Source organism: Chelonia mydas, chromosome 10, assembly GCF_015237465.2.
Source record: "Chelonia mydas isolate rCheMyd1 chromosome 10, rCheMyd1.pri.v2, whole genome shotgun sequence".
Taxonomy (NCBI): Eukaryota; Metazoa; Chordata; order Testudines; family Cheloniidae; genus Chelonia; species Chelonia mydas.
Window position 1 is genome coordinate 63,691,051 of NC_051250.2, and position 21,899 is coordinate 63,712,949.

General features: G+C 40.2%; 1 protein-coding gene and 1 long non-coding RNA gene across 10 annotated transcripts in view; one reads left to right on the top strand and one right to left on the bottom strand.

Moving 5' to 3' along the window:
• Positions 1-21,899, bottom strand: part of FBN1 (fibrillin 1) — a 216,199-nt gene that overhangs the window by 105,586 nt on the left and 88,714 nt on the right. For 4 of the 5 annotated variants that reach the window (XM_043524453.1, XM_037910538.2, XM_037910540.2 and 1 more), the window contains exons 9-13: positions 17,008-17,133; positions 12,753-12,911; positions 8,420-8,575; positions 6,090-6,230; positions 4,847-4,966 (exon numbers count right to left, since the gene is read on the bottom strand). In XM_043524453.1, coding sequence (XP_043380388.1) covers positions 4,847-4,966; positions 6,090-6,230; positions 8,420-8,575; positions 12,753-12,911; positions 17,008-17,133 — 702 coding nt within the window. Of the gene's footprint in view, positions 1-48; positions 210-4,846; positions 4,967-6,089; positions 6,231-8,419; positions 8,576-12,752; positions 12,912-17,007; positions 17,134-21,899 lie in introns of those variants that run through there. The other variant, XM_037910541.2, reaches the window with a different exon arrangement.
• Positions 1-21,899, top strand: part of LOC119567176 — a 97,269-nt gene that overhangs the window by 836 nt on the left and 74,534 nt on the right. The window lies entirely within an intron of this gene.

Genomic DNA, 21,899 nt, shown 5'->3' on the forward strand with positions numbered 1-21,899 from the left:
GCATTTCAGTTCCTTACAAAAAGGGTTTTCACTAAAATCTAAACTTACTAAAAGCGAAAGGTTAAACAAAATCAAAGGTTTTTTGTCTTTTGCTGTTGCTGTCTGAAGTAAGAATATAGTGGGAAATTTTGAGACTTTCCCACCGCCAAAATATGTTTTCTGCTCATTTTTATATTTAAATCATGAGATCCTCATTTCCCTCTCTCTGCTGGAGGCCCTTGGCAAGATCTTGGAGGACCTGCCTAGTGGTATCACACAAGGCTGGCAGCCCTCCCTCTCCCCCTAATGAGGGGGGAGGAGATGCTGAGACAGACTGTCTAGACATTTTTTAGATTGCTCAGTGTTCTTCATCAAGGGCTGGATCATCTCCCAGAGATTCTTGCACTCAGGGGACTCTGTGCACAAAGATCTCAACCAGTTCATGCAAATGCCTCCTCAACTACCCAGTCACTCTCCATTTCCCCAGACACGCTGCAGATGCCCCCTGACAGGTGTTCAGGACCAAAAGGGCTCTGCTAGGGGTTGGGGATGAGCAGAGAACAGACTGCACTCCAGACTCAAGTCCCCTGCTAACTATGTTGGTATCTGAGGCAGAATTATTGGTGCTTGAAATCCACAGTTCCCTTCCATGGCAACCCATCTTCACTGAGCACCTGTAGAGGGAACCCAGTCAATGGTTGGGCTGCCAGGGAATGGAGGTACCAGCAGAGGCAAGAATCGTCACATGGACAGTTTCTGCCTCAGCAGATCCCATTCCCCATGATTCCTAGGAACTGTGTGAAGACCTGCTAAGCCTCCCCTCAGAGTGACAGGGGTGATGGACAGGAAATGAGGCACATGGAATTTTCCTGCCCCTTGGGCCCCTTCCTTCAGCCTCCTGGTACAAAGTTGAGTGTGGGGCTTGGTCTCAGGTAATTATAATGGCAGTTCTTAAGGATCTTCACTTTTATTTACCTGCTGCTATCTGACTTGTGGTGAAGAAACTAATATTTGCAATTTTGTTGTTCCCTATAAGAAGATAGAGGGCAACAGACGCAACAGTATGTTTTGTTCCACTTGTGGTTTTTAATTATAACATTGTTGTTGATTTTTCTTTTCAGAACTATTAGCAACCACAATGCTGTCTTTCACCTGAGAGAGCCGTGCATGTTCTTTAGCTTCTACCTTTTTGCATGACCCATCTCCTCTTGCTCTTTGAAAGGTTATAGCATAACAACATGATGAAGTTAGATTACCAGTTTTTGGCTCTCTGACTCCCAGATACACATGACTCTTATGGTTGATCCTGATAACATTTCTTATATTTTTCAGTGCTATTTTACTTGCCTCCTTATGTCACTGAATTAAGTTCTCTAGGTTTTAATCACTATTCACAGAGCTGTCAGCTTTATTCAGGAAAATCTCTTTACTGGGCCCATATTTGAGATCCTCACTAATTTTTACTCAGTCAAACTCCCACTGAAGTTCTTGGGAATTTGACTGAGTAATAATTGAGTAAGTACTGTGGGATCTGGCATGCTATGTTTAATAATTACATCAGTGTAAGTTATGGTCCCACAAGGGCACCCACTCTAGGCTTCAGGCTCCCTTGGCTGTTATCTCTTCTGAGTGGAGACATGCACCTCACTCCCTTCTTACCAGGGTAGTTTCAGGCTGCATAGCCCCTGACAATACTGTCATATCCAAGCAAGCAACTCTGCTTAAGCAAGCCTGCTTACTTTCTCTTTGGAGACTAACAATAGACTAATTGTCCACCATTATAAGCACAGCACTTCCTATGCAAGCCTATTATATTCTTATGGTAAAAGCACTCCAGAGAAAACAACAGAAGAATCTATATGTGTGCTAATAAACCTACCAGAGATCACCCCAAGCCTAAAATGGGCTCTGGCAGAAGAAGTCCTTCAAACCCCACCAAGAGGTTTCCTGTGGTTTCAAGTTCATCACAGCCTCAGCTCAGAACAAGCACACAGTGTTATGGGGCCCTCTATAGGCCCAGTCCTTCTAAGGACCAGGGGTCCTTATTTGTGGACCGGGGTCCTGTCCGTTTGCTGGATCAGGAAGAAGGCCTGGAGCCTGTTTAAAACCAGGCTATTTAATCAAAAAATCCTTTGTGTGTGTGTGCTGGTCCCTGGAGAATCCAGTTTGAATTAGATGCAAACCTCTCCAAAGGGCTGATAAGCAGAGGAATTACATTAGCACATCTTAAGTTACATAAAATCACACAAACAATTGCATGTTTAATACAATGTACCCAAAAGCATTGAATCTAATTCAATCATATTTATCTTCATTCCATAAGGTTTGGGCAGGATATTATCGTGTCTGTCACAGATTCATCCCATGGTACCTTAGAACCAGGAATCTATAAATGTCTTATGATTACTCAGGATTTTTCAGAAAGGGGTGCCCCTGTAAAGATGTACATGCAACCGTACAAACTCACATTGGTAGGTGTTACAGAAATGCTCGTGCAGGCAGAATAGGCACTTGCACGTGCAGTTGTTCACTGTAAGTGTAAATGCTGTTTTTTCAGACACAAAAGGAGCATGCAGATTTTGGCAAAGACACTTTTGAATAATTGTTCCTTAAAGTCCTTTGTATAGCAGTGGTCCTGCCTGTTTTAGCATATTTTAAAACTGCAGCTAGACAAGCAGAGCTGTGATGGATTGCAAAGGGCCTGTTAAGTGACCACACAGTAACTGCAATGGCCACCAGGCTTTAGACATTTATGTGTTTAATGAGTCACAGCCAATCAAAGTAAAGCAGTGTAACAAACATGCCTCATGACTAAATTCATCCCCTGAAGTGCACATCATTGGCACTTTTTCTGCATGCCCTACTGTTCTGCAGACAGCTGTTTGTACTATTGCTGTCCTTTTGAGTCAGAAAGGAAAATCCCACACCAGTGCTGGTGGCTTTCTTTTCAAGGTTTTTTGGCAATGAGGCACGTGGTCATGAGCCTCTCTCGTCCCCTCACTGCTAAGACTGCTTGCAGATGTTTTCTCTGGGCTTTGTTTTTTAATTCTTTGCTTCCATCTCTGATCCCCTAATCCCACTCGGATTTCCGAACTCTGCTTTCTTCTGAGTGTCCGATAATATATCTTTAACCAAGCATAACAGCCCTGAATTACTTCTTCTTGAGACTCCTATGTGTAGTTGTCTTAAGAGTATCCAATTCTGACCTCATTAGGTTCTGTGATTCACCCACACCATATATATTAAATTGCTGGCTTAGGCACCACTGGTTTGGTGATTATCTTCACTTCTTCATTTGGTCTTTCCTATTGCAGAATGTAGAGTACACGAAGAGCTGGTCTACACTGAAAGGTTATATTGGCCCAGCTACATCTTTTGAGGGGCATGAAAAATCCATACCCCGGAGAGACGTCGTTAAGCTGAGCTAACTCCCCGGTGTAGACAGTCCTAGGGCAACAGCAGCTGTAGGAAGAATTCTTCCATTGACCTAGCTACTGCCTCTGGGGGAGGTGGACAACCTACAGTGGCGGGAGAACCCATCCCGTTGCACTGTTAAGTGTCTACATTGAAGCACTACAGTGGCATGTCTGCAGCTGTGCCATTGTAATGTTTTAAGTTTAGACACAGCCTACCTCCCAGATTTTCATCAGCAACTGGTCTTTGCTTAGCCATGTAGGGGGCTGAGAGACAGGAGAATGGACACCCAATCCTGGCCTCCCAGAAAGGTATACAATAGTTCACCCTAAAAACAGTCACTGCAGCCTTAGGTTCTGTAATGACTGCTCACAATCCCCTTCTGGGTTTAATTACTATTTTCATTGCACAGTGGGAAAATAATTTTCAGAGCTTCCATAATCAACAGTAACCAGAAATACCCGTCTCATTCATCTTCTGTGCCACTGAGTCCCTTCGCAGGGACTCCGCCTCTTGGAAGTCTGATCATATTGTAGTAGCAAAGGGGCTGGAGGGGTGGCAAGGATCCCGTCCAATCACCTTTTGGAGTAGAACTGCACTTTATGTGAATTCACTTGTGTGTCCTTGTAACTTCATTCAGCATGGTCACTAAATGTACCCTATTGGTTTGCTGAAGAAATGGTTCACAGGACTCTTGTGAAAATGAAGTTGATGAGGCAGATTCTTATCCCAGGTAATAATTTTAAATTAATATAAAGAAAAAAAAAAGTCTTCCACTTCATGTGAGAACTTTTCAGTAGGCATTAAAAGCTACTCATTGAAGGCTGGGGAAAATTTGAGATCTTCCCATTTTTCTTTTTGGTTTCAGTCATCTCCATTACCACACTCAACTTCAGAGTGGGTGTATGGCTAGGGAATCGTCTTCTCTGTACAGAGAGGGAAATATGATGAAGGCAAATCTGAGTCTTTGAGCATTCAAACTCACCCTATTTCATTTGCAAGGCTCTCTTCCTCTAATATATCCTGATCATGCCCTCGCAGAGTAGTCAAATTCTCTCTCAGTAGAAGTGTTTCATTATCAGTTAACTAGCGAGGAAACAGATCCACCTTTAAAGCCAAATTCATATCCCAGCACTGACCAGGAACGTCTGAGAGCAGTGAAAAATGAATCTTGCACCTCAGAGGTAGGTAGTGCTGCCAGATAGATTCCTCCCAAGCCCAAATGTCTTTTCATAATCCTGGCCTCCGAGAGTTAGTACTTTGCGCTACCAACTCAACCATCAGGTAGGTTTGGGTCAGCCTTTTTGAAAGAATATTTTTTACTCAAGTATTTAATTTATTTTTAAAAGTTCTTATTAAATGCATATGTTTAACTTTGCTTAAGAATAACTAATATTTTCCCTCCTTAGTGTGTATACAGGAGTACATCTAGGTATATAATATTGTACTTCACCTCGACACTCTGTCCTAGTTAGTGTGCTCTGATATCCAGCACGACACTGGCATATGTAGGATCCTTGGGTATTTATACAGTCTCCACTAATACAAGGATTCTTCTCACATTCATCAACATCTGTAAAATACACACAGTATATTTTTAGTAAGACATTGTTTGGCAGGTATTCAGGCCTGAGGGCTATTTTATTAGTTTATTTTACATGAGCAAAACATATTGTTTTTAAAAAGAAAAGGAGTACTTGTGGTACCTTAGAGACTAACCAATTTATTTGAGCATTAGTCTCTAAGGTGCCACAAGTACTTCTTTTCTTTTTGCGAATACAGACTAACACGGCTGCTACTCTGAAATATTGTTTTTATAAACTCTATTATGCAATACTCAAACATTAAGAATATTTTTTCTCATCAATGTAAGTCTACATTATGTAGTATTTCATATTCAAAAGTTCTAGGCAGGTACTGGATACTAAATCAAACAATATTTCCCAGATAAACATTGTAGCTTCAAATAAACTGAGCAAGCCTCAATGTAAATTTCTGCATTTACATTTTAAAATTACCAGTATTTGGACTAACCTCTAGAATTGCACATTCTAAATCAGGTTGCTACTCATGGACAAATGCAAAGGGACTCATGTAAACACACTGTTATATATGTGGTTATTAGCAGCAGATCTATGCAATCTATACCTTCTGTTATTTACAATAACCTTCACTTTACAATGAGCTAAAGCCTCCTTATTCATTGCTTATTTGGGTAAAATGCCAAAAAATCAACAGTCATTGAAGTCACTAGGCATTTTGCTTTAGTAAGGACAAGATCTGAGCCTATTTTTATAAATGTTACTTTAATCTGTGATTGTAAATTGCATATTTAAGCTGCAGGCAACACTTTAAACTGATTACGTTTTAACCACAATCAACCACATTATATTTCTAAGAAAAATGTGCTTAATTCTGCATACTTAGAATAATCAGAACTTAATTTATCACAAGGTTTATTTGTTTTTACATGTATTATGCTAGAGGTAAAACTATTATAAATATGCATTTACATGTGAAATCAAATTAAGTGTTACACCCATTTTAAACATGGAGCCTACTTCTGTTTTTGTTTGTTTGTTTTTTGTTTTGTTTTACTAAGAAATTAATGAAGGTCTTTATATCTTATGGGATCGGAAAACAGTTTCATACAATTATCACTGTCTGATTTACAGAGCACAAGGAAAATCTCATACCAATGCATTCCCCTCTGACATCCAGTTGGAATCCTTTGTTGCACTCACAGCGGTAGCTCCCAGGAGTTGGAATACAGCGCCCATTAAGACAGAGATGTCTGAATAGCTGGCAATAGTCAGTGAAATTAACTGGCAAAACCACTGAAATGAAAAATTTACAAAAGTAGATTAATAGGTTATAATAATGATTTTCTGTAATACTTTCTCTAATACAACTCATATAGCATTCTCCATTAAAAGTTAACATTTACCTTCCATCACCACATAGATTAGAGAAGAAATTGGACAGCACTAAGTGTGCAAAAGCAGCGCTATGTCCCAGACAGCACTGTTTGAGAATGGCTGGTAAATGTTGACTTTTTGATGGTGACAGCTATAATCTGCTTTCCCATCTTGCAGGACACAACTTTTAGGGCTAAACCCATGCATAAGGAGGTGTGTGGTATTATATAGGGACGATAAAAAGCCAGCATTAGCCAACAGCTGCGACACAGTAGCACAGTACCTCAAATATCTCCATTTTTATAGCTAGGAATTGGACAGATACTGAGAAGATTACTGTGGTAACTATGTGGTAGTTGCATCCGATGAAGCGAGCTGTAGCTCACGAAAGCTTATGCTCAGATAAATTGGTTAGTCTCTAAGGTGCCACAAGTACTCCTTTTCTTTTTGTGAATACAGACTAACATGGCTGTTACTCTGAAACCTGTCATATGTGGTATCAGTTGGCAAGTGCTTACTGTGGGCTGCATTGGCATTTTGCAAACCAGTCTGAGTAAGGGACAGGATAGGGAATGAATTGACACTCTGAAAGTCAGAGTTCTTTTCCTGCTTCCTCCTTGCACCAGACACTCCTAAACCTTCCCCTAGCCTTTTCCTTGGCACAGTTTACTTCTCTCTCCACAGTGGCTCACTTGCATGGGCCAGTTCACTGGATGAGTATGTGAGGCATGGTGAATTGGAGCTCTGGTTCCACCTTCTCCCCACACCTCTCTGCTTAGTCCCCACTCACCTAAGGAACAGTGGAAGTAGCAGCTGGCAGCAGCAGTTGCTCTCCCCTATGCAAGTGTGAGAGATACAGCAATTTCCTGCCATACCCTTGGGAGATCTTACTGTATTCAATTTAAGTATCTTTGGGGTTCATTGTATCAATGTACTACTGTGGGCTGGGATTTTACGAAACCTCTCAAGTGGGGGAGGATGTGACAGATGTGAGACCTAGGGGTTCAATTAACTATATTGAACAATGTACCTGACAAGAACAGACTTTTGGAACAAAACAAGTTAAGTGGTTTTCCTGGTGAATATCTAGAGGAAGGTGAATGCTAATTCCTTAACCTCCAGTTATACAAAATCCCAGTCTGGGGAGTGGGCCATTGTCTGTTGATCACCTGCTGGATGAGGCCAAGATCATAGGCCCAAAGTGTATAAAGGAAGGACTGAACTATTCACTGCTGTTCTGGTTCTGAATGTGAGATGGTTATGAACTTGTAACCACAGGGAAAACCCAGTTGTGGGTTTTGAGGGACCGACACCTATCAGAGCCTAAGGTTGGAGTCAGGGTGACCTGTAGTAAGCTTTATAGCACGTTTGTGGGTTCTTTTATTGTTTTTAATATGTTTTCCCTGTAATGCTTTCAGTCTTAAGAATAAATATACTTGCTTATAAAGAGCTGGGTGCTAACTTATAGCTGGGCAATTATACTGTTCATAACTTCTGGAGAGAAAGCAAAAAGCAAATGCTGGCTTGCTAGGCAGTCTGGCTTGCTGGGGATATCACAGTGTAGACAGGGAATTGTGTAGCCTGGAATTACCCTGGTCAGGAAGGAGAGAGATGTGGGTCTCTGCCCAAGAGAGGTGATTGCTGAGGAGCCAGGATCTTAAAGTGGGTGCCAGACCATAGAGGGGGGAATAGAGGTGCTGCTGCCCTGAACTGTGACAGCAAGGACTTGCAATATGAGTAGCCTGCACAGCGAAGTGAGGGAACTCATTATAGTCCTTACTCCCTTGCGCAGACATGTAGTTGGGCTCAAGACTGAGCCTTAAAAATGACAATCAGCACAGCACATAGGCCACAGTAAATATAATGTAGGAGTAAAAATGGTATCTAATTAAGAGGGGATGGTGTTACAGAGAATGCAAGTCTACCACAAGGGTTACAGGGAAAACAAGACATGGTTATCCTGAAACCCAGTCAGTGCACATGCAACCACCCAAAGCAAGCACAAGACAGCAACAATAGGAGTGAGCACACTGCTCCTAAGAAATTCACATTTTAAATGTGATAAAGACCTAGTATCCTGCAGGGAAAGGGCTAATATTTATTCTTACCATGTGGAGGTGGACCGCGTGATGGAGGTGGAAAAACAATGTCTGGCCGCTGTGGTATCACAGGAATCAGAGGAGGATAAACATCAGGAAGGCCTGGAGGAAGATCAGGTCTCCCAGGCGTTAGACCAGCTACCACACATAACTTGCGATACTCCTCTGAAACATGAATACACAGCACTTTAGTCTGGTGATAGTAAACATGAAATACCCTCTTGGAAAACAGAGACCAAGTGAACTTGTTTCGTAACAGAGGACCTCATTCTGTGAACTGTCCTTCCAGTCCAAAGTAGAATTTAGTACACAGTTCATCAAAACACTGCCAGTAAAGAGAGAACATGTCACTGGAAATCTACATTTAAAAGCCACGAGGGGGCATCAGGGAACCAATCCTATTCTATTTATTTAGTCCCTTTCAGGCAAAACCTCTGCCAAACTCAATGGGAATAAGAACTTTTGGACTGGGCCTCAAATTATCTACCATCCTGAAGTCTTAAAAATTCAGCCTGTCCTGCAGGCTGACATCATTCCACAGAAAAACACTGAGTTTCTGTTAAAGGAAAAGAAAAGAAACAAAACAAAAAATAAAAACCTTCTTTCCTGTATGTCAAGTGAAATTTTCAGGCTCCAGGGTTGTATTTTTGGCTCTCATTAGCATCTCAAGTTGTAAATCCCTTTATTAGCCCAGAATAAGAAGAGTGAACTTGAAGGCTACATAACTTACATTAACAAAACCTATAATACGTAAAGTGATTTTACATATATTTTCAAGGTATAATATACTGGTATAACTGATGACCACAAGGCCACATTTTCAACTGACCTTTTTAATCAAGTCCGCAAAATATGTATATACAAATAGTCATTAGTGCATGCAAATCTGAAGGCTTTGGGGCAATAATGAAGGGGTTCAGTGAAAATGATGCTAAGAGATAAATTAGTCCTAAAAAAATAAAGCAGTATGTATGTACAAAACACTTAACATAACAAATTATAACCTGTTCCTAAGGACACTGCCAGGGAAGTTAGACTGAATGCTTTAGTCTTCAATCTGACTGTCCAACAGTTTATATGCTGTTCAATATGTTAGAGTAGATTTGTTAAAAAAGATATTAACCTAAGATTTTCTTTTCCCTGTCATGATCCACTGCATTTGTCTTGCTTCTCTTGAACAACCAGGCTGCTTTACGTTTCACTGTATTTCCCTTTCCTGCTCTTTAAAGTGTCTTTACCTTTAAAGTCTTTCCCGATATTTTTTTATTAAGTAAGAGATTTTTGGGTTTTGTTTTTTTATTTAAACTTGTAGGATTTGTTTTAACTTTCTTTTTCACTCCTCATTCAGAAAATGTGTTGAATCTGCTTTCACTTAGTCTAACGGCTATAAAAATAACCTTTACGTTAGACATTCAGAAGGAACAGTGTGTGTGTGAGAAAAAGGCAGACACACAGAGATTTAAATATCTGTTAATGACCAAGTGTAACTTTAGAAGAGGAGAGGTGACCAGGGGAAGTATCCAGACAGTGGAGATACAGGAGAGCAACACTGACTGCCCACTGGAATACTAGATCGCTTATCATCACTGGGGCATAAGAGTGTCTAACCCAGAGAGACTTCGTTCCCCTGGGAAATACAGATTGTGAGCCCAACTTTCAAACATGGACATCTAAACTGCAACTCCCAATCCCTTATTGGTGTGCTCAAATCAGCAAACAGTTGCTGTAATCCCCTTTTTAAACACCTACATTTGAGCATCCTAATTTAAGTGCCCACTTTAGAAAATTTGCCTTTGTGAGCCAACAGGGAACTTCTTTGATGCTGTGCGTGACTTGAGAGATTGTTAGTATTGGATCACAGTATTGTTGAAATTTATCACAGTTAGCGGGAATCTAGTTACATAACAACACCTATATGTAATTAACCAGTTTCTGAGAGAGGAAATACTGTATTTTAAAGTCTGGTGGTTTATCAGCAAAGTAGCTGAGTGTAACACATTCTTGGACAAGCCCCTCTCCACTAGAACAAATCACAGCACCCCTGTTAGCAATCTACCGAATGGAGCCAAGAGACAATACTAGGAAGTGTTTAGGTGAGAAGTGGACCTACTAGGCTGAAGACTTTAGACACCAATTTAAAAGTATTTATAGTTTTAATGGTGAATCCTGCCCTTCAGTATAAACAATTATTGCTGTGGTATGCAGCAGAATACAGAGCAGGCCTTTTTTATTGGAACTTTAATCTCCATGTATAATTGCCAGCAATAAACAGCCTATTTTATAGTAACAGCTGCAAGAGGGTCTGCTGCCCACATTGAAAAAGCAACTGCCTGGTTATGCAGCCAATGCTCTACTTTGTATTACATTAAATTTCCATATCAGAGTTGGAGAGACTTGGCCTCACCAATGTCATTCACGGACAGCCCTAAAATTCCTAGATTTGGGCTCACTCTTAGGACGTATTTAGAAATCAGTGAGCCTGTAATACTATTGATGATAATGCTGTGTGTGTATGTGTGCATATCTAGCCTCTCTCACCAGAGGGTTTGAAAGCAGTTTAAAAAGGAAAGTATAAATTACTAATTCCATTTTAGGCTAGGTCTACATTATGGCTGCATGTACGGTACAGACACTTCACGAGCCCCTGGCGTGTATAAATAGCCATGTAGAAGGTGAGACACTGCTTAGGCAAGTAGAGACACGCTAGAATCTTAGAGTACATACCCTGCATGGCTCTCTACACATGACATGCTACATGCTTCCCACATCCACATTGCTGGTTTTAGTGTTCCGAAGCCTCCCTCATGCCAGAGCCTTTCCCCACCACAATGAAAGACTCTGACAGTGGGGAAAGGCTCTGGCATGGTAGAGGTAACTAGGAAAGGCTCCTGGAGAATTTCTCCGCTGCCTCCCCCTGCCAGAGCCTTTCACTGCCATGTGCAGCTACACACTGCAGCGTGGATGCTGCCTAATTTTCACTGTGGCATTTAGCTACATTGTACCCCACACGCTGTTACTCTGTCTTTAAGGCCTTTTCTGGTAAGAGAAGCAGAGAGAAGTTAAAAAACTTGCCCAACGCAGCATGAGCTGTCAAGACTTAGCACAGGTGTGAGAGTCAGGAAGTCGTAAGTTCTCAATTCTGCTCTGCCATTGACTTACTATGTGGTCTTAGGCAAATCACTTTTCTGCCTCAGCTTCTTTAGCTGTTAAATGGGAATAATCAGGAGTTGTGTAAGGGAAAGTGGGCAGTGTGTTAAAAGCAGAGGGGAGCTCCCACTCCTCCCCACTGTCTTGGGAAAAAGCACTCCCCTACAGCTCCCCATCCTATTTTAACCTACTTTAGCCAGGGGATAATACTACTTCCTTAGTATTAGTCTAGTATTCTAATCGTTGTCTGTACACTGCTTCGAACATGTAAAGTATTATATGAATTTGAAGTACGATCATTCAAGTCACTCAATAAGACAGTGACAGAGCCAGGAATAGAACCCAGGTTCTGACCTTAGAACACTGCTCTCACCACTAGATCATGCTGCCTCACTCAACTGGTTAAAAAAATAGGGATTGTAAACCCTCCCCCATTCTGTGAACCAAACCTGCATTTTTTCATATTTACATTGCTTTGCAGAAAGAGACCACTCCACCTCCTCTCTAGCCTCCTCCCTCTCCCTAGCTCCTGATCTAGTGTGAGCTCCCTCCCTGTAATCTTCCTCAAGTCTCTTGCACTCTTCTTTCCTGTGACTTTCCAGTAGGCCTTCAGTCCACCTTCTCTCCTAAACACCCTTCAGCAGACCCATCCTCTGGCCCTTTCCACTCGGTTTCACAATCCACTTGTGCTACTACTCTGTTGGGCCCCGGCCAGCTCTGACTCCATATGTCATGTTCCTTCGGACACTCAATGCAATGTAGGGCAAACAACTGCAGAGCGCATGAATTCAGTGACAGTCAGGACCGGCCATGAGGAATCACATGGTTTAAATGAACGGACCCTCAGTGGTTACAGGCCCTCAGAGAAAAGGGGCCAATCAGAAGATTGAGAGACAGGACAAAGGGAGATAAAGACTATTGGAAGGTCATGGTGTGAGGAGAGATGGGAAGGAACTAGAGCCTACTACAGGATTATGGAGGGAGTAGCCTGTGCCTATTGGCAGGATTTTTGAGAAGGACGCCTAAAAATTAGGTTAAGACTGAACATCCAGTCCTTTAGAGATTGCTCATCACTAGCCATAATCCTTTTCATAAGATTTCAGCTAAGTTTACACTGCAAACATTACTCACAAAACAGGATAACTGAACAGGAAAGTGCTAAACCATTATTGTAAGAATACAAAATGATCCATACCAGTAGCTCGGATGGGGCACATTTCAGGGGCACTTGTTGCCCCAGGAGACCAGCATCGTCCGGTGTCACAGCAGCATTGCATTTTAGTTAAAACCTGGGGTAGCTGATTGCCACAACGGCCATTGGTCAGAGAAGAAAAACAGTATCCAGGACGTACATCTAACAGAGGAAAAGAAATACACATGGAAATATCAGCCCGATAAAAAAGGCATCTTTCATTTACAAATCCAATGCCTATTGCTCCGAATGCTGCCTTGACAGCAAATGTATTGGTTTGCTTGGTTGAGTAGAATTGATTCAGTATCAATATTATTAATTTTAAAAAGTTGAAAGCAAAACAAGAAATTGGGTGATTTTTTAAAACCCAAAACCCAGCACAACTTTCTCAAGTGTCACCAACTCTCAGGATTTTTATTGTGAGTCTCAATACATTTGGAGTTTTCTTTAAAGCCCCTGAAGTCAGGTGATTACGTGAAAAATCTCAGCTTTCGTTTTAAAAAACCCTAATTATCTAGCCCTAATGGTTGCAGAGTAAAGCTTGAAAATGTGAACCATAAGGACTCAAAATCCAGCAAGCAAATAAAAAGAACCCAAAAGGGATTGTTTTCAAAATCTCATGATTTTAAGCCAACTCGTGATATTTGGGGCCTGGTTCACGATTTGTGAACGAGGATGGCAATACAGAGAGGTTCCCAAACCTTTTGTGTCAGCTTGGACCCACTTCTCAGCCATCAAACCACTGGTAGATTTATAGTTTCACTTCAAACCAGGTGGAGTGCCATGATTTTTAATGAGACTTTGCTGTGAGTTCTTAGACTCATTGAAACCTGAAAGCTAAAGTGCAGTTCAGAGGTGCAAACCCTACAGGAAGTAAAACCAAAGAAAATGTGATGTGGAAAAAAACTCTTCAGCTAAGAGTCCCATGTTGTAATAAAATAATAAATGTAGAAAAGGAGAAAGAAGAAAAAGTTTATTCAATATTTAATGCTTCAGCACCTTCAAGGAAAAGCCCTAGGGTGCTATAACTGTCAACATTATTACAGGCAGCATGAAATCATTATTGTTTCAGCTTTAATTTAAAGGCTGTAGATGTACATTAACAAACAAACTACAGCTCCCACAGCCACAAAGTAATTTATTTTTCATTAGTCCTGGCTTTTGAAGCTGAAGTGCATGCTGACTGAAATTACATATAGATGGCAGAGCAAGAAATTACAATACAATTGCAACAGGTGCCAAATTGTTTATGGAGATGTGTTAGCTTCATATCTAAAATGGGCTAGCACGTGCTCTACAAACAACAGCTTGTACCCAGATTTCACCATCTCAGCTCTAGCGACATTTTACAAACGTCTCCTATCTGAGGGGGGAAAAGAAAAACACCTGAACACCTTTTCAAAGTCTATGATACAATTTGCAGCTTTGAGGAATTCTTTTACAGTGTGTCACATCATGTCAGCATAATTCAACTTAAAACAAGCTGTAGCATGATTTGATGTTGCACGATAAACCAGAATGATTTTAAAGCAGAAGAATGTTCACTGTCAAAATGTAGAAGAAAAACATGGACGTAATCGTATATCAGCATGCAACATTCCTGAAAGAAAGCGTTTCAGTTATCCAGGATGTGGCAGATTCTGCTGTCCAGCATCTCAGTTATCCAGAGCTTAGCAGATGAGATACTACAGTTTGTATAAAAATTCAAGGACATTTCTTATTATTTTGAGGGAACTGATGATATCCAATGATCTGATGAGAGAGTCTGTAATGGTTTTGCCTTTCATTAGCTGGAATCCTAAACAAAGATATTAGCGGTACTACAGCCAATGGAGACAGTGAGCCATTGCTTCAAGTTTTAGAACTAATTCAATTCAAATTACAGAATCATGAAAATTTGAGATAGAAAAGACTTATTAGATCATCTAGCCTATGGGTTCTCAATTTTTTTCCATCCACAACCCAAAAATTATCCCATGATATACCATGTTAAAATGAATCTCAAACTGGGCCAATACAAATGAAACATCTATGTATTGTTCTCCATGCTACATTAATTTCTTTGTTAGGTTTCATTCTGACTGCAGAATTATGAGGCTAGGGGGAAGTGTTGGAAGGATGACAGGGTGAGGATAGAAGTGGTTCTAATCCCTGCTCCTTAATCCAGGGGACCTTTATTTGTAGACCCAGAAGCCCCCTCCATGTCCCCGTTAGCTAACACTTATCTAACACTTTTTACTTGAGGACAGACATATTGTAACTGAATCAAGATTAGATAGTCTGCCTAGCTCTAATGCAGATTTTGGCTATATCCTTGTTAATACTGCAAATGCACAGCTTGCAAATTAAGACATAAATCTAAACTACGTGCAGATAATTAAGAGTGCTTCACATTTAGCACATTTCTCCTTCGACATGACGCGAATATCTATGATGGCTCACGGCCTGGTATATCATTTACATTGCTTCTTGTCATCACTTCAGTACCCAATTGTTAAACTAAACTACTTCAGCCTGGAAATAGAGGGAGGGAGCGGAAAGTATGCTTGAAAATCTGTAGGAATCTAATGTGAGTGATGGCATCAGACAATCTTGACTGCACAGTATCTATAGAACAGCAGAATTTGCACTACAGTAGTGAGTTAAATTCAGAATATTAACAACTAGCATTATACTGGAGGGAAAATGCACTTCTTATATCATCTCTATAGCAGTCTGCATTGCTTTATGTAAACAAACATCTAATATATTTAATAACTAGTGAGCAGCACAGTCCTTAAGGAGCTACTTGTCCAAAGCAAGAAAAGCAATGACCAGGTGCATTCTGTACCCTCCGAATATCATCTAACTACACACACAAATACTGTGTCTGATAGTGGAAGAGATACTGTTAAAGGAAATGCATTTCTGAACATATACAAAAGTATAATGGCAACCTTCACAATGAATCACGTCCTAAACTAATGTCTTTCCAGATTTCTAGGGAAAAGCACTTTTTGCTGGGAAAATTACTCTCCCTTCATACTTTCCTTTCAAGAGTTATTTTTCTGCTCTGTCCTTTACCAACTGATCTCTTCTGAAAGGCGCTCATATGGGGAGACTGTCTTATTCCGCCTGGTTTTCAGAGTCCTTTTGCATTTTAAATAAACCAGCCAAAACCATGGAAATTTAATTTTCATTTAATTTGAAAATGACTATGAAGGCTCTGGGTTTCAGGACTGAATAGAGAACAACATACTTGCAATAAGTTTAAAGGAAAGACAAGAAATAATGGTGCATCCTAAAATACCTGACCCAGCGGATCTTATTCTAGACTGGGGATATCATCAGTCACCAAGGAGCAGGCAGACTATATCCTTCCCAGAAATAGTGTTACTCCAGTGCATTGTACTTTGGAGACCATGACATCAAAGTGTCAGTCAGTGAGTTATGACAACCCCCGATACCTTGTCTGGAAGCACAGTAGCAACCTCAGGGATACTGCTTTGGGGCATTATGTGATGCAGCATGACAGAAACACTGCTTTGGAGGGTCATATCCATTCCGTCACATTCAAAGTAAGACAACAGCACCTCCACACTATCAATGTCACAAAATCACACTACTGCATGTACTTTAAAGATAGCAGCCACCAGCCAGGCTGATTAAAGAAAATAATGTGTAATGACTCTAATGAAAAACATTTGAATAAAACCTATAAAGACTGTGACTGGCAATGTTTCAAATTTCTATGTCTATGATTTTATTTCTTGGGGGTTGTTTTTTTAAAAATAACCATGCAGTGTAACACAGGCTACAACAAAGATTAATGTGGGAGAATAGGAAAATAAGGGGAACCCTGTAAAATAAGTTCAGCTCATTTTAATGCAACAAACTTTTTTTTAACAACATTCTAGAGAAACCCTGAATAAGAAGAGAAGGGGAAAGATCACAACAAAAGGAGAGAGGAAAAGGGCCAGACTACAGTTAAAAACTGTATATCACCACCCATCTTTGTAAGCTAAAAATATCAAATCATTTCAGAAAGGGAGTAGCCACATGGACATTGTGTTAAATTGCAAGAGTATCATTAGCTACAACAGCAAAAAGAAAAATAGAAAACTAACCTCTGATGACAGCTGTGGGCACTTTCTTTCAAGAGGGATTTCAAGAGAGCGCCTACAGTTATTAAATATATTTTGTACGCTATTATCTACTTTTATGGATATATGCATGTCAATTGCATCTACTACTCTAACGCTTATGATTTTATACTCACCTATACATCTTGTGCCATCAGGAGCTGTATAAAAACCAGGTGGACATTTGCAAAAGTAGCTGCTAACAGTGTTAGAACACTCTCCTCCATCACAGATTCCAGGAATAGTGCTGCATTCATCAATATCTGCAATAAAAAGAGAGATCTGATCAGCTTAATTATCAAGATTCCAGCATTAAAATATTTATCATTATTGTTATTTAAGGTCAAATTCTTTTACTACAATGGAGTTACGCCAGCAATGTTTAAAATATGGTACCGATACGTGGCCGTAAAATGGGAGCAGAGCCTTATTTTGTTAGGCATCATATAAATACATATAAAATACAGTCTTAGCCCTGAAATACTTTGAATCTAAGGAAATACCATATTTTCTAAATTCCAGAAGCACAGAGAGTACAGTTCACTGTTTAATAATGATGGGTGCAACCCTGAAACTTGATTTAAAACTGTCGAGGGAACTTATTGAATGTAGGCAAAATGCAACATCCCACATTTAAATTTAGCTAGTGCACAGGAGTTAGCAGTCTAATTTTAAGAAAACTGCCATTAGATCCACAAGTGGTCCGGAGCGCCGTTTTATGTCTCATGGTAATTCCAGAACTACAGTAACACTACTAATTCAACTCTGGGCACTAGTTCAACTCTGACACAAAGGGAAGTGTACCACTTACTGAATCACCAACACCACTTCCTACCATGCCTAGGTTTTTCTTGGAAGCCTCAAATATTGACCAGACAGACCCAATTTAACTAATAAGCTCTGTCAGCATGACAGCACAAGGCAGTCAATGAACATCAACCTTCCTGCATCTTCCATCTTCAAATGCTAAACAAAAGGCTCATGCAATGGATGCAACCTATACTCTTTTTTACCAGCATTCAATATTTGTCTGAAATAGAGGTTTTCATGTGCTGTAGATTTCTAGACATAAATTGAAGTATATAGGACAACACATATGGCAGAAAGCAGATCACATCCATGAACGTCTTATACATTGATCATCACTTTTAAACAAAAGGATCATGCAATGGATGCAACCTTTAAGAGATTTATTGCCCAAAATCTTCAAGTGACAAATCATTTACAGGAAGTTCTTCACTGTCAGCATAAAAAAATGACAGCACATGCCTCCGTATACCTGATCATATCTACTGACACTGATAACAGAGTCTGTAATGCTGAAGGTTCTATTCCTTCCACAGCAAGGGGCTTATGTGACCTGCAGTGGCATGTCAATATCAACCGATACCAACGTCCATTGTTCATCAATTACTGGCGGTAATCAGCCTATAGTACTTTGTCATCCCTTTATTTTTCAGTGGCTGTTCCCAGTCTGCAGCTGGTACCACTTAGCACTCTAGGGAGCTCAAGCACACAGGAACTGAAAGACAGACAACTGTTTCCATCATCTGCCATATAAGTGCCTAAAATAAGAACACATAACTATCAGCAAACAGGAAGAAAGAGTTCTGGCAGCTAAAAAGACAGACTGCATTCTAGAAGATGCTCTGGAAACCAATAACAACCACCTGTCTAAGTGTCTGTAACATCAACATGCAGCCCTCAATGTGATGAGAAACCAATGGCACCAAAGGCCCAGATGAATCAAAAAGGTATAGAAAATAAGTGAATATAACAGGGGTCAAATTCAAATCAAGTAGCTGAAGAAACTTAACCCCAACTTATTAACAGGAAGGAACAGTCCCTCTTATGGGCAGCAAAGGAAAACAAGGGATAATGTCCTTGTCATCTGTATGTCTGATTGTGTGGAACATGGCAAAGACTTTATTGCACCTTTCATCCAGAGATATACAAAACGATAGACCAATTTTATACATGTGTATGTAGGAATTGCTTCTTCCATCAATGAAATATTTGAGATGAAATATAGCAGCTGGTTAACAGCTATACCACACAACAAGTTAGGGCACACTGTGAAGATATCTATTTTATGTATTAAAAATTATTTGAGGGAAGTTTGGCCACAATAGCTGGGCTAATACCTTTACTAATTCCCATAGGATCTTTAATGAGCACAAATAGAGAGGACCTCAGTTTCACATCTCATTGGAGGTGTCAAGGCAAGAAAAAAAATAAATGTTATTAATTTGTCTTCCTACCATTATCAGCCTGAAGAATCAGGTGCTTTAAACCACCCTATAGTGAGATCTGCTTATTCTGCAAGGAGAGTACAGACCACCTAAGAGTATACAGAGATTGATTCATTCTAAAACCCTCATGTCCATCAAAAATGCATTCTTCTGAACATCTCAGTGAGCTGTTATGATGTCATTTGTGTGGGCCACATTCCACACATGGGTGTATGGGAGAGGTGTAACTTCTTGGTCAGTGCTACTTAAAGGGCGTTGTCAAAGCCTGGAGTCTGAGCTCCCTGGGAGCAGTGCTGAGAGACTTTTGGCTTCTGCACCAGGATTATACTCCACAGGAGTCCCAAAAATCTCAGAAACAAAAAAATGTGGAAATTGAATTTTGGTCTGAATAAAGCACTTAATTAACAGAGAAAAATGTAGTTGTAAATGGATCAGATTCAAGTATCTTCTGACTCAAGTTCACCACTGTTTAAAGTCAGTGTTGCCACTGTTTATATAGATTCTGACCTTTTTAAAAGCAAGATCACCACTCTTTATTTTAGGTTGAGCCTAACCCAAACAGCATTTCACTGTTTATTTTACTGTTGATATTAATATAAATAACAGTGTCATTGTTAAGCACGTGAGTTTTATAAAGGTAAGTGTGTTTGAGGTACTTGTAGACATAAAGGTCACTGCAAAAAGAAAAGAATAACCCACCATCACCACCACCGGAAAAAAAAAACTTGGCTTAGCATTAGTGAAACTGAAATGAAGATGATGGCATGAATCAGTGAAACAATCGAATATTTAATGTTCTAAATCTAATCTTCCATCGCCTGTGCCGGTAAATAGCATCATAGCTAAAAGGTTTTTGGCTTTCCAACTAGGGCTGTTGTTTCACAAGCTAAGAAAGGTCAGAGTTGATCAGAACTTAGATGGAAGACCTCCATGGAAGAGATACATACTGTGGGAAGTAAAGCGTTGGTGAGTCAGTAGACAGCTGAACCAGATCTACTGTACAAATGCCAGAGATGGTATTAGGGCTACCAGAGATGCTACTTAACAGACAAGATGTAGAACCAAGGACTTGACCACTTGTGATAATTACTGATCCCTGGGGTGTCCTAAAAATGATTCCAATTTGATTAAAGTACATTGTGCTTAGCTAAATGATCCCTTCAGTATTTTGAAATGTGGTGTAATGACGTTGTAAACTGTTCAACAGACATCCCCTTTCATATCAGAGGGAGCTGAAGTGTTATTTTTAATTATTTGCATTGTAGTCGTGTCCATAGGCTCCAATTGAGAGTAGGCCCCATTGTGCTGGGCACTGTTCAATCATTTAGTAAGAATCAGTCATTGTCTCACAGAGCTTCCAGTTTAAACAGACAAAAGGTGGGAAAAAGGAAGTATCGTCCCTATTTTACGGATGGGGAACTGCTTCGCAGAGATATTAAATGAGTCGCTCAAGACTACACAGTAGGTCCATGGCAGAGCCTGGAACTGAACTTAGATATCCTGAGTCCCTGTCCAGGACTTAACTCACAGACCACCCTTCCTTTCAACAAAGTGATTCCTGCATAAATATTTGTACTGTTTGTAAGGCACTTAGAGATCCTTTGGGATTAAAAAAACATACAGAAATGCCTGTAGTTAAAAAGCTAGTTTCCACTTTGGTGTACAAAATTTGTCAGAAAATTCTGCCATTATTTAATCAAACTTCAGCATAATGCTGAGGCAGCAGACAACTAGAAGTACGGTCTTTTAAATGAAACCTAAATCTAAGGGCCTGCCTGGTAATTCATGGTCATTAATTATTGTGACACTGCACTCCAAAGTAGCACCTTGTAGTCTGCATATTCATCATTGGGGATGGTTGTGATATTCCATACAAAGCATGCCATGTAAGATATCATAGGAAAGGTCATGATCTGCTGAAACCCATTGTTCTGTCAAAATATGTATATTGTTAGTGTTAGTATGAAGTTAGGAGATTTTGCTGTATGGCTGTTATTGAAATATGTTGTGAGTTTGCCCACTGCTAGTTCTCCAGTGACAACAAAGGAGGTGACCAATGCCCAGGAGGGCGTTAAACGGCCATTAATCCGCAGGGGAGTTGTAAACAAAGGATTTACAATTCTTTAAGAGAGTTGCACAAGACCACACCAGGGGGATTGCTCAACTCTGTGACTCAGCAAGGCCCACCACGACATGTCTGTGCTAGTATTTTCAAGCCACATGGACTGAGGGTATAAAATAAGGGACAATGGCATCATGTGATTACCTTTCTCCTCCCACACCTACGCTGAAGGCAACAAGAATGGACGGAAGACAAAGACTTGAACTGAGGTGACTGGTTGCAGGCTTAAAGAGAAAGTCTGTATATTGCAGTCTGTAACTTACCAGGGGTGAGAAAAACTGCTTGATCCAAATACTGCTTAGTGTAACAAGGTTTAGGATTTAGACTGCATGCTTACTTTTTATATTCTTTGGCAACTATCTTTGACCTTTTATGCCTACCACTTATAATCACTTAAAATCTATCTATCTTTCTATAGTCAAACTTATTTTAATGTTTTATCCTTACCAGTGAGTTTGTCTAAAGTGCTTGGGAAATCTGCTCAGGTTACAAAGGCTGGTGCATGCCCACTTTCCTTTGATGAAGTGGTGAACTAGTTAATAAATTTGCACCACTCAAGAGAAGAGCTTGAGCAGTTCAAGGTGGCATATTCCTGCCGTGCAAGGCTGGGGGCTTTGGAAATTTGCTGGTGTTTTCCTGTGTATGGTTCATGAGG